The 12598-nt window shown below is 46.7% G+C and overlaps 1 protein-coding gene across 1 annotated transcript in view; it reads left to right on the top strand.

The window, feature by feature from the left end:
- Positions 1–12095, top strand: part of LOC130015911 (tensin-3-like) — a 264718-nt gene extending 252623 nt beyond the window's left edge. Inside the window, exons 27-30 of the mRNA XM_056106653.1 lie at positions 8661–8829; positions 10038–10106; positions 10202–10228; positions 11592–12095. Of these exons, the coding sequence (XP_055962628.1) occupies positions 8661–8829; positions 10038–10106; positions 10202–10228; positions 11592–11736 (410 nt within the window). The 3' untranslated portion in view covers positions 11737–12095. The remainder of the gene's footprint in view (positions 1–8660; positions 8830–10037; positions 10107–10201; positions 10229–11591) is intronic.
- Positions 12096–12598: the final 503 nt, after the last annotated feature.

The following is a 12598-nucleotide window of genomic DNA, read 5'->3' as shown; positions in this document are numbered from 1 at the left end:
CTGCTATTTTAAAAGACCAACTCTCTATTGTGTCTTGCCATTTGTATTACAATATGTGTTGATGTTACTCTGTCAGAGTTTTTTTTTTTTTGAGGGGTGGGGGCACTATACTTGGGGGAGAGTTTGGCAGTGCTTGGGGCTTACTCCTGGCTCTGTGCTAAAAATGTATGCCACATGGTTCTGAAGAACCATATGCAGTTCTGGGGATCGGACCTGAGTCAGCTGTGTGCCAGGCAAGTCCCTTGCAGCCTGGACCCTCTCTACAGTCTCTTTTTTACATACTCTGGTCCTCCAGGATCAGTATAAAGTTTCTTCTCAAACTGGATGGTTTCCACCAGCCACGGTACCATTCTACTCTCCTCTCTCCTTCTGAAGGTCCTGCGATTTGGAAGTTACCCTCTTGTTATTATCCACTAGGTATCTTAAATTTCTTCATTGAAAAGAAAATAAACTCTTTTCTGTTATCTTTATTGAAGCGTGTGTCTTATCTTGAGGTCACTTGCTCAATATTGGGCTTCATTCTGTTCCTAAGACCTGCTACTATATTCTTTAAATCCTTCATTTCTATTTAAATAAATCTCTTTTTAATTTTTTTCCCATCAATCTTTCTCCAAGATTATTGAATCTCTTTTCCAATTATTTGTACATTTCAGTAAGAATTGAGAGGACTGCTGCTTTGACTGAGGTTAGCACTGTTGAAGGTTCCAATGAGCTCAGTGACTTTCTTAGATTTCTGTTGATTTAGCTGGACTCCTTCATTCTATTCTTTCCTTTTCTTTCTCTCATTTTCTTTCTTTCCTTCCTTCTTTCTTTCTTTTTCTCTCTTTCCTTCTTTCTTTCTTTCTTTCTTTTTTTCTTTCTTTCTCCTTTCCTTCTTTCTCGCTCTTTCTCTCTCACTCTCTTTCTCTCACTCTTTCTCTCTCTTTCTCTCTTTCTCTTTCTTTCCTTCTTCCTCCCTCCCTCCCTCTCTCTCTCTTTCTTTCTTTCTTTCTTTCTTTCTTTCTTTCTTTCTTTCTTTCTTTCCCTATTCCTGGTGCTTCTTCTGTGCTAAGGATGGAATTCTAATTTCTAGGTGGTCTGAACAGCAGTTCATTCTCCTGTGCACAATATGAGCGAGTGCTCATGACTGTACTGGTGAGGATTTCTGGGCAGAAATGGCAGGACTGGGAATGGGGGTGTGTGGCCAGGCCACCAGAAGTTAGGACAGTTTGTGAGGAGGGTAGCTTGGGCTGGGGGCAGGGACAGGTTCTTCAGGTGAGTAGTTGGAAGCCAGGAGGTGGCTCTCACCTGTGCTTGGAAGGCCGGAGGCCACAGGAAGCCTGGGCAGACATGATTCCTAGGGGAAGCTGGGGGCTGGCGCCCCAGCCAGGAGGTAGCTTTCACCTGCAGGATGGCCTGGAGGCCTTCATCAGGTCTTTCCTTTGCCAGTATCTTCTCTTAGTCATGGCTTATCTTCACATTCTCTTGGTTGTTCTCACAATGCAGAAGTTTTTTATTTTAATAAAACCCAGTTTATCAATTCTTTTACTTTCCATGGCTCAGGTCTTTTGTAGTAGATCTTAAAAGTTTCCATGAACGTCACCTAGGTTTTTCTCCAAGAATTTTATAATTTTTCATCTAGCATTCAGGTCTGTGATCCATTTTGGGTTCATTTGCGGGTTGGGGGGTGAGCCACACTCAGTGCTCAGGACTCACTCTTGTTCTGTGCTCAGGGATCACTCCTGGCAGACTCGGGGAGCATCTGGCACCCGGAGCATCTCCAAGTTGTGGTGCTAAGGGTCCTGGCACTGGGTTCCTGGGTGCTAGCACTGGCACACTGGCCTCCTTGGCCGAGTGTCACCGAGAGTCTGCCTGTCTGCCATCCCTGCACCCTTCACAAGTGTCCATTTCCCTCCACCTTGAGCCCATTGTCTCCAGTTCCCCCCTCCTTCACCCACCTCCCCACTTGTCTCTGCAAACCAGTTCTTAGGTTCTGCTGCTTTGGGCCTTTTGTTATTTCCCTACTATCTTCCTTATACCCCACATAGGATAGAGCATCCTGTGTGCCTCCCCACTTCAGCCCACTGGACTCAGCACGATGCCTTCTAGTCCCATCTATGCCGTGGCGAATTGCATGACTTCATTTTTTATCACTGAATACTAGTCCGCGGTGTGTATGTGCCAGTTCTTTTTATCTAGTCATCTGTCCCAAAACTCCAATTGGAAAACAAATTTGCACTTCCATGTTCATTAAAGCACTTTTTATGGCTACCAAAATCTGGACACCACCCAGTGCCCACCGATATGCTTTGGCTAAAAAAATCAAGTTTACTCAGATTTCAAATAGGGCTTTCAAAAAATGCAGATAGAATTTTCTTTTCTTTCTTTTCCCCACTTTCCAAGCCGTGCTCAGTGGCCTTAGGAGACACTCCCCGTGATGTGTGACCAACTGGACAGAATGACCCAGCAGTATGTTGGGGTCTCCAAGGCCAAGTCAGCACTATGGCAGCCAGGACTCCTGGGAATTTGCCCAGGGACTTGCACCTGAGCTTCTTGCCTGGCCCTAAAATTATGCTCAGAATTTTTAAAGCACATAATTTATGGTTTTTAAAATTGCAGATCATACAGAGTAGCACTGTAGCATCGTCCTACCGTTGTTCATCGATTTTGCTCGAGCGGGCCCAGTAACGTCTCCGTTGTGAGACTTGTTGTTACTGTGTTTGGCATATAGAATACATTACTTCAGAAGAATAATGAAAGGAAAACATAAGTACTTTCCAAACGCTTGTGCCAGCGCATTGGAGCTCGTCAGCGTTGAGTTCTGCACGACCCCACCAAGGCAAGACATGTGACTTTTGCTGACCTGCTGCTGCCAGAGGCACAGGACCCACACCGGGTGCCTCCTGGTCTCACTGCCCTGCGCCCCAGTTCTAGGCAGCCCATGCAGAGCTCACACACCTCTCTTTGGTTCAGTATCATCTCGTGACAAGGAGCATGCAATGTTTCCCCCGAGCTTCACTGTTACTTATCATGACCCCAGTAAAAGCTGAATTAGCAATGTAGCACTGTCCTCCCGCTGTTCATCAATTTGCTTGAGCGGACACCAGTAACGTCTCCATTGTGAGACTTGTTACTGTGTTTGGCATATTGAATACGCCACTGGGAGCTTGCCAGGCTCTGCCGTGCCGGCGGGATACTCTCGGTAGCTTGCCGGGCTCTCTGAGAGGGGCGGGGGACTCGAACCCGGGTCGGCCGTGTACAAGCCCTACCAGCTGTGCTATCGCTCCAGCCAAAAGTTGAATTAATTGAACAAGTTAACTGATGAAAGTAAAGAACCATACAGACTTTACTTATAGACAACAAACTTTTCCTCTATCATTTTTAGTTCACTTTTCAGGATTTTTTTTGTGTGTGGCAGGGGGCGGGGGGAGAGGGGGAGAGGGGTCACACCCAGAAGTGCTCATGACTTACTCCTGGCTTGGCACTCAAGGATCACTTCTGGCAGACTCGGGGGAACAAACCTGGGTCAGTTGCATGCAAGGCAAGTGTCCTACATCCTCAGTTGTTCTGCTCCCCCATTCACTTTTATTTTTTAATTAATTTATTCACTTTTTTATTCGATATGCCAAAAACAGTAACAAGAAGTCTCACAATGGAGACGTTACTGGGCCCACTCCAGCAAATTGATGAACAACGGGAGGTCAGTGACAGTGACTTTTTTATTCATTGTTGTTGTGTTTGCTGTGGTACCACATCCAGTGGTGCTTGAGGCTGACAGAGTGCAGTAGACTGGCACATGGTGGCTGAGATCTGGGGCTTTACAAATGAAAGACAGGGGTCACACTCACTTTATCATCTCTTAAAATACTCTATAAAGCTTGTTTCTGTTTTGAAGTCACACCCAGCAGTGCTAAGGACTTTTTCTTGGCTCCAGATTCACTCCTGGCAGTGCCCAGGGGAACCTACTTGGTGCTGGTATGGAACCTGTTCGGCCATATGGAAGGGCAGTGCCTACCTCTTTACCATGGTTCCAACTCCCCATGGCTACAACTCTACAGAACTTAATAACTCTGAGTGTTTTGTTTTATTTTAAAGAGTGATCCCTCCTAGAGGTGGCCTCAGTACTAGAAGTGTTTCTAATCAATCATCTGAGTCAGGCTTGCTCAAGAAGGATTACAGTACAACTGCCTTGCACTTAAGTCTTTGAGGCCTGGAGCGATTTTGTAAAAGTTTCGTTGGGTTTTTAGGCCATACCTGGTTTTTAAGCCATACTCAGGGCTTTCTCTGGCTCTGCCCTCAGGGATCATTCCTGAAGGGCTCAAGAGATGACACACAGTGCCGGGTACTGAACGAGGTCGGAGAAGTGCAGGACAAGCTCCCTACCACTGTACTGTCACTTTGGTCCCTGAAATCTCTATTTTCTTTTTTTTTTTTTTCGGTGTCTTGATTTTATTTAAATGACTCTCTGGAAGTGTTGCTTGAGATTTAGATTTTCTACAACACCTCGGAGGCTTACGTTTTTCTGCACTACTTGGACCAAGACAAGGCAAAGAATAAAGTCAGGATGTTGAGGTGATGCAGTCAGAAGGACTACGACCCGTGGACGACCCAGGGCCACCTCCCTCCCTGCCTCACAGTTATTTCCACCAAGCCAGAACAGTCATTGTTAGGGGCAGTCCAGCTTTCGTCTCCGCTAGCCTGAAGGAAATTGAGTGGGTTATTTTCCTAAATTATATTTCATTTGTTTTCTTAATTCACTTAGAACCATAGACTCCTAGACTTGCAGTGTAACCCAGAGAATCTGTCTCTCCTAATTTTCTCATTGGAATGTTGAGGAAGCCAAGATTCAGGAATCTGCAGTTAAATGTCCTGAACTGCCAGCGTGAACAGTCAGTTTTCTGCAGTTTAATCCCTTTTTGGGGCTGGATCGATAGCACATAGCACAGCGGGTAGGGCGTTTGCCTTGCATGTGGCTGACCCGTGTTCGATTCCTCCATCCCTCTTGGAGATCCCGGCAAGCTACCGAGAGTATCCCGCCCGCATGGCAGAGCCTGGCAAGCTCCCCATGACGTATTCAATATGCCAAAAACAGTAACAACAAGTCTCACAATGGAGACGTTACTAGTGCCCACTCTAGCAAATCGATGAACAATAGGAGGACAGTGCTACAGTGCTAATCCCTTTTCATTTGATATCAGAACCATTATGAGTTGTTCCAAATTCAAAAGGAATTTCTTTTTCTATTTCCAGCCCCAGTTTTTCTTTGTTTCTCGTGAAGTGGAGCAATACAATATATATCCAGCAGAGATACTTTTTCCAGATTTCTGATTGATTGCCCATAAATGGAAGGATTATGTTTTTGAGCTGGCACATTAGAAATTATTTATTTATTTATTTTTGGTTCTTGGGCCACACCTAGCGGTGCTAAGGGGACCATCTGGGATGCTGTGAATCTAACCTGGGTTGACTGCAAGCAAGGTAAATGCCTTAGCTGCTATACTATTGTTTCAGCTACCAGAAACTATGTTTTTATTGTTTTTAGACAAACAATTTTAATAACATAGCTTCAGAATGTAATGACAAGTTGGAAAGTACTTTTTGACAAGTACTTTTTTTTGTCTACTTGCTAACAAGTAGATTCAAGTGACAATAATTTATAACCCTTTTAGAAAGTATATTTTTAAAAGAATGTGTATACTTTACAAAGAGGAAAATGGAAGATATGGAAAACAAAGAGGGAGATGAGTTTATAGAATTATTACCCTTAACAATTGTTACTTATAACAACTACAGATATGTTATCCTTTTCTCAGCTAACTAAGGTTACCCCCTAGAGTCTGAAATCCCAATACAAATCTCATATTTCTGACTGGCTTGAGTCAGTTCCTCGTGCCCAGCCATGAAGCTTGTTTCAGATTCTCTGGGCTACAGTTAATACTTAGAGGTTTGCCTTTCTACTTGTTCCCTGCATCCCTTTCCTTAGATTCTTAATTGCTGTCATAGAAAAAATTTCAAGTACTCTGCTTGAGTAATGACAAGACCAGGGAGACATGGTTACCAATGATCAGAATTCTTCTTCTCCTTAGCAAAAGGCCATCATTTGTGACACATCCGATGCAAGTGTCTGGATCATGGCAGCCCTTGGTTCCAAATGCTCAAGTCATGGCAATTTTCTGGGATTTTGTTGTAGTTTGATCATTGTTATTCTTTTTCTAACTGCAATATTAGTATCTTATTAAGGCCATTCTGTGCTCAAACTCCAAAGATTTTCAGACACCTTTCCAACTCCTATACATAAATGCATTTGCTCTTTACTTTATAGTTCTAATAATAGTGGAGATACAGCTTGTATTTAGTATCCCTGTTAACCTATAGCATCCCCTATGTTGCTCTGCAATTTCCAATTATTATTGTTTGCAGTTGTATGCTATTCCATTTAACCATTCTTGTCTTTGATTTTTCCAACTGGTATGTGACTCAAACAGCTAAAACACAAGTTATTTCTTGTGAATCTTCTGATAAACATTGCACAATATCATCTAGAATGGAAGCTGTGGTTGACCTTTGCTTTTCGGGAAAGCAACTTTTCTTTAGAACTCTGAAATATCAGATATTTGACAATTGCCGTTGCAAGGACTTTTGCCAACTTGCTCTCTTTCCCAAGATGACACAAGTAAAGTTTAGATAGGAGGGGAAGTTCAGACATAGAAGCTCCCCCGTACCACCTTACCCCCGTGCATAGTCAAGATGGTCAGAGGAGGCTGTATTGTGCAGCTCACAGGAACAGGGGCACGAAAAACCATATTGGTGACTCAGGTCTGGCTTTGCAGAAAGGGAGAACATTTCTGTTCTTCCTGCCTCTCAGCATCTGCAGGAGTGACAGTGGCTTTCTGAAAACTGGATTTCTCACCAAGGCTGTTGTGAGCAGTTGCTCTCTGTGGCTGAATAAAATCTTCTAGAATCTGATTTCGGAGGAATGTTTTGAAGATTTGATAAAATAATCTATGTAAATGCTAAGCTAAATTCTGCCAAAGTGTAAGTGCTGTTAATAAATAGTGTTAATAAATAGTGTCAGGCTATGTGTGGAGAAATGAGAACAATTGTGTTTGAGATGGACTTAAAATTTCTCTTCATAGCCAGTGCCCTTCTAATTTTCCTGGAAGCAAATAGTAAGTTCTTTTTCATGAAAGTAAAATTGTTGTCTACATTTATAGACTATTATTCCTTAGATTAATCTCCCTTTTTTATCAATGAGTTTGTGGAGTCTTAATTTCGGAGGAAGTGGGGTACCCGTCTCAGACAATCTTATCTTGTGAGTGAGTAGTGGCAGTGTTTGTTCTTACAATCACCTAGAAACTTGTTCTCAGGTCTTGTGCGTATCTGCTGCCTTTCCTTAGCCATTGTTCTTTCTTGTTGGGCCTCTCTTAGGATTTTAGGATTTCAAAGCAGTTTCCTTGCCGCTATCTGAAGTCGTTCTGCTTCAGATGTTCTTCATCTACTGCACTTCAAAGTGTCTCCATCTGAAGGACGTGCCTTGACTCAGTCCTCGTACTCACACTTAGATGGAGAACTTTGTGTTTCTGCTGGGTTCACGCGGACCCCAATTCTGGTTCTTGCTCCCTATGATAGCTGTTCACTGAGGCAGAGGTTTAAAATCCTCAGTGGTTCTCCAACTTCCATAACTAGCCCTGTCCAGTAGGAAGAATGGTGGCTGCACTGAGAGGTGGCCAGGCAGCACCCGAGAGTGCCCAATACCAGCACAGTTCCTGTTGGTCCATATGCTTGGTTATGTGCCCATCTCATGACAGCTGAGGCTCCTCCTGGGTCTCTTAAGATGAAGCTGCCCTCCTTCCTGTTCAGGCAAAGGGAATGAGCACTAGAGGTCACAGCTTTGGCGCTTAAATTTAGGGCACAGCTCATGGTGCGAGGAGCTTAGTCTCTTCTGTTCAGGGAAAATTAGAGACTTTAAACATGGAGTAAAGATTGCCAGAACTCAGGGCTGGGCCAGCTGCTGTGTCCTGCAAGGTCCATGCTTGAATTGACCATAAAGCCTTACCTCCTGCAGTGAGTGAAGTACAGCCTGCAGACCATCTCACGGGTACAGTGACCTCACACGTGCCCTGGAGCTGTGACCATCCAGGCTCTGGGCCAGTGTCTGATTACTGAACCTCATGCACACTCAGCTGTTCCCTCCCAGAGGTGGTTCTGCAGACCAGCCCTGTACTCGCTCAGTAGCCGGGGGCAGTGACGGAGGGGCAGGCCTCCCCCGCAGGCTTGTTTCTGAGCCGCAGCCAAATATTTCCTCCTCTGAGTGATGTTTCCCGAGATATTTACCTCCTAAGAACTCAGCACAGGGCAGTGAGCAGACCTCGAGACTGCATACCTTCCCCTGGCCATTTCCTTAACTGTATTTGTGGTTGGATGCTTGTCTCTCCAAAATCCACACGAAGTGTCCCTGGAGCCCGGTATGATGCAGTGGGGGAACATTGTCCGGGGACCAGTGGGAGGCAAGGAGGGTTCTTCTTGGCTCCACTAATATATTTCTTCTCTGCATTGGCCGTGAGGCAAGTCTGTCTCCAGTTTTCATGCAATATTCAAGTGTCGATGAGTACCAGCGCCAAGAGCCAACTTCAGCTACTGCCCCCAGGTCTTAACAAGCTGCTTTCCTTACTGTTTTATAGCCTGCAATGTATGGTACCTGAATTCCGTGGAGATGGAGTCCCTCACAGGCCACCAGGCTGTCCAGAAGGCCCTGAGTATCACCCTGGTCCAGGAGCCACCACCCTTGTCCACCATCGTGCACTTCAAGGTGTCAGCCCAGGGCATCACCCTCACGGACAACCAGAGGAAGTGAGTGCTGGCCCACACAGCAGCTGACCATATCTTGGATGGGTCGTGATTCACCAGGCTAATGTGATCAGCAGCCAGCATCTGTCTACACTTCACCCGGGTGTCACATGTATTTTAGCAACCATGTGAAAAATACTAATATTTCATCCAAAAGCTTCTACTGTAGGGATCAGTGAAATGAGTAAAAATACATACTTAGAGCTTTGACCATTATACAAATAAACACACACTGGCATCATGTGCAAAAGCAAAAATATTCTAAGTTTTCAGCGTGAAATTAAGCCCGACATCCATATGATCCCCAGTCCCTGGCAAAAGTAAGCCGTGAGAAACACCAGGTGTAGCCCCCAAACCACAAAACATACAAATGCTCAGACACCGCATGGTGATAGAATGCACCTGTCTTTGCTTGACTGTGACTGTTTCTGACTTGTAGGGAGTGCATTTTCAGATAGACCCTGTTGAAAGATGTGGGCCTATTCATCATCCGTGCTGTGTACCATAGCGCATTGCCTCCCTCAGAGTTGTCAGAGTTGGCTCCTGCTGAGGGGGTGCTCCACTAGGAAGGTTTGCCCAGCAGGAAGCAGGCAAAGGCCGGTGTGTTTTCTTCCCACCTGTAGTGTCTTTGACCTCAGGATCAAAGGCATTTTTCTAAGCAGTTACTGTATTTGTAAGACTCCCTGTTGTGATTGATAAGGGAGCCAGGCCCTTGAACATAAGAACATTGGCAAGAGCTTCCAGGACACTCAGCCAATCCCAGGTTCCTGCCAGTGGGGCTGAGCTGTTGACTGACTTTCCATCCATACCTGCACAGAAGGTGGCTGAGAGGGAGGTTCACTCTCAGCTGATGCATTTGGGGAAGTTGCAGGAGAGCTTGGGTTTTTGCCTCCTGTAGGTGGGTATGGGCCAGTCCTTTCCCCTGTGATGCTTGTTTTCCTCATCTTTCATCTGGACTGAAGTACTGGTCTTGGCGTTTAGTCAAAATTGGTACATACTAGTGGTCTCCAGAGCATCTGTGGACCTTGTCAGTCCTTACACCCTTACACCCTGTGTTTCCATCTCTCATAGAAGCTGACTTTGAGTGGGAGGGAGACTTAGGCCAACCTCAGATGTCTCTTCACTCTGCACATACTTCTGCATGCACCCTCCCAGGTAGGCCTCTCACACCCAAGTCCTGGCCACAGACGCATTCTTTCTCATCCCCATAGGCTGTTCTTCCGGAGACACTATCCCGTGAGCAGTGTGATCTTCTGTGCGTTGGATCCACAGGACAGGAAGTAAGAAATCTTCTTTTACTAAACAGCTATGTTCTTCCTCTTGCTCTGTAAGCTGATAAAATTAACATAATCTTCTTTTTTCTTTAATTCTCAAGGTGGATCACAGATGGTCCTTGCTCAAAGTAAGTTGGCAGGATGTGTTCATGTGCACTGCTAGCTTGAGGCCTCAGTCCAGAGTAGTTTTCTGTTCCAGGTTTCCCAAGAAGACTCCTCATAAGGGAACGACTATATCATTTTGGCAGTGGGTTTTGGTTTTGCTTAAAAAAAAAAAAAATCAGTGTCTGTGTGCCAGAACACCTTTATGGGGATTCTGTCTTCTCGTGTATAGCATCTGATCTCTGTGGCAAGCCTGAGGCACAGTGCACGGCTATTGTGGGAGGCCCACAGCAGCTTGTCCTGACGTTAGGAGGAGAAGGAGGCACATCCTGTGTGTGTGTTTGTGTGTGTGTGTGTGTGTGTGTGTGTGTTGGGGGGGGGGCGGTTAGAGTTCCAGCACTTACAGAAGCAGTCACTGTGGGGTTTCTCCCATCTCGGTCTGGAGTTAGCCTGGTGCAGGCCCGAGGTGGTGTGGGCTCAGAGCATTCCAGACATGCCTCGTGTCCACCTCCTGTCTTCCTCCACTGAACTCATGGTTTCTGTTGATGACCATATGTGTGGACACACATGCACCCTCCCCTCCCACCACGTGCCTCATCTGTCCCAAGGTCTGGTCGAGTGCTCAGAGGGGGCTCCCCGCTGCCATGTTTTTGATCTCAGCAGAGTGAAATGCATCACCCCATCAGGGTAATCCCTTCTGTGCTGTGCAAGCTACGAGGCTGAAGCAAAAAAATCCATTTTTTTTCTAGAAGGTTTGCTAGGGATTTGGAAATAGATAATGGTGCTATTATATAGAGTTTAGAACTCTTGAAAGCTTATTCAGACAATGGCTTCGATTCCTTCTGAGAAAAATAGATGTATTCTTAAGTCATTTAACTACCTGTGGTTTGTGACTCAGGTTTTCTATCTCCAGGGAGGAGGGTAAGCCCTGGGTATCTTTCTGGCACCAGGGGTCGGTGGGAATGTTTCTTAATGGCCTGGAGCATCCCTCCCAGGCCTAGATACCCACCCAGGGGGTAACAGCCCCTCTGGGCTCTGGGCTTCCTTCTGACCTAGCTGTGCAGCCAGCCAGAGCAGTGAAACTCTTGTGACCACCCTGATGTGTCAGGGAACCCTGGAGAGATGCCAGGACCCAGGCACAGAAGGGGCTCTGGCACCCGATGATAAGCATCTGCCAGCTTCAGCAGGCATGCGGAGGGGGTGTTGGCTCTATTCTCAGACAGGGTCATTCTGGGCCACGCCCCTCTCCCTCTGCCTCCCACTTGCGGAGGCAGAAATAGCTGCTGCAGGGACTGGATAAGGCCCCGGAGGAAGTGGCAGGAGAGTGCAGCATCTCCAGGGCATGCTTCATGTGGCAGGCACAGTCTGACCTCAGCTCTCTTCTTGCAGAGTCTTTGGATTTGTGGCACGGAAGCAGGGCAGTACCACAGACAACGTGTGTCACCTGTTTGCGGAACACGACCCTGAGCAGCCCGCCAGTGCCATTGTCAACTTTGTGTCAAAGGTCATGATCGGCTCCCCGAAGAAGATCTGAGCCCCTGCCAGCCTGGAGACCCCAGAGATGCTGGGACAGCAGACTCTGACCCTGAAACTCTGGGCCCAGCAGATGAAAGAGCTTCACCTTTACAAAGAGAACAGACAAGACACCCGCTCCCGGCACTTCCTGGGTGAAAGGAGCTGGGCACCAGGCTTCTAACTGGAAGAGTTAAAGGACCATGCGAGGAAACGCTGAGTTCACGCTGCTGAGAAGGCTCTGAGCCCCCCACAGGGAGCGAGGAACCACCATTGCCGTGGTTTCTGCCCAGCCAACATTCCAGGGGAGTCTGCCCTTCACTTCAGAAGGGACTGCATGTTTTCAGGGGTTGGGGCAGCTGAGTCAGGCCTTTGTGGAGCACAAAGTCCTGGGGGAAGGGAAGGGGCTGTGAACACCAGGGGCACTTGTGTCCGGAGCCCCTGGCGAGGCAGCTCCTCTCACTGCTCTCACCGACTGGGTGGTGTCTCGACAGGGGAGAAAGAAGTGTAGGCCAGGCCAGAAGGGAAGTGCCTTTTCCATCTAACTTATACTTCATTGTGCCACACTATTTATGTGGATAAACATCCACATCCCCATCACTATCCTGTTCTCATGTCCTGTTCTATACCTGCCAGTCCACCAGGATTCTGGGAGAAGCTTCTGGTCCTGGGGGCTGGGGGACTGGGCATGAGAATGTGCCCGAGTCCTTGCCAACTGCTGCCTCTGCAGTGCTTGGGCCTTCACCAGTTTAAGGTGGTTCGGCCCCAGTCAACCCACCTGGTGCCTGACTTACCTATGGGTATTTGCCAAGTTCAGATGACTTCCCTTCTAGTGAGGAAGGTTCTAGAGGGGTAGGAAGGAGTTGAATTTAAACCCAGTATGT

The sequence above is a fragment of the Sorex fumeus genome, unplaced genomic scaffold, assembly GCF_029834395.1.
Source record: "Sorex fumeus unplaced genomic scaffold, SorFum_2.1 ptg000141l, whole genome shotgun sequence".
Taxonomy (NCBI): Eukaryota; Metazoa; Chordata; class Mammalia; order Eulipotyphla; family Soricidae; genus Sorex; species Sorex fumeus.
This window is presented reverse-complemented; position numbering and strand designations above follow the sequence as displayed.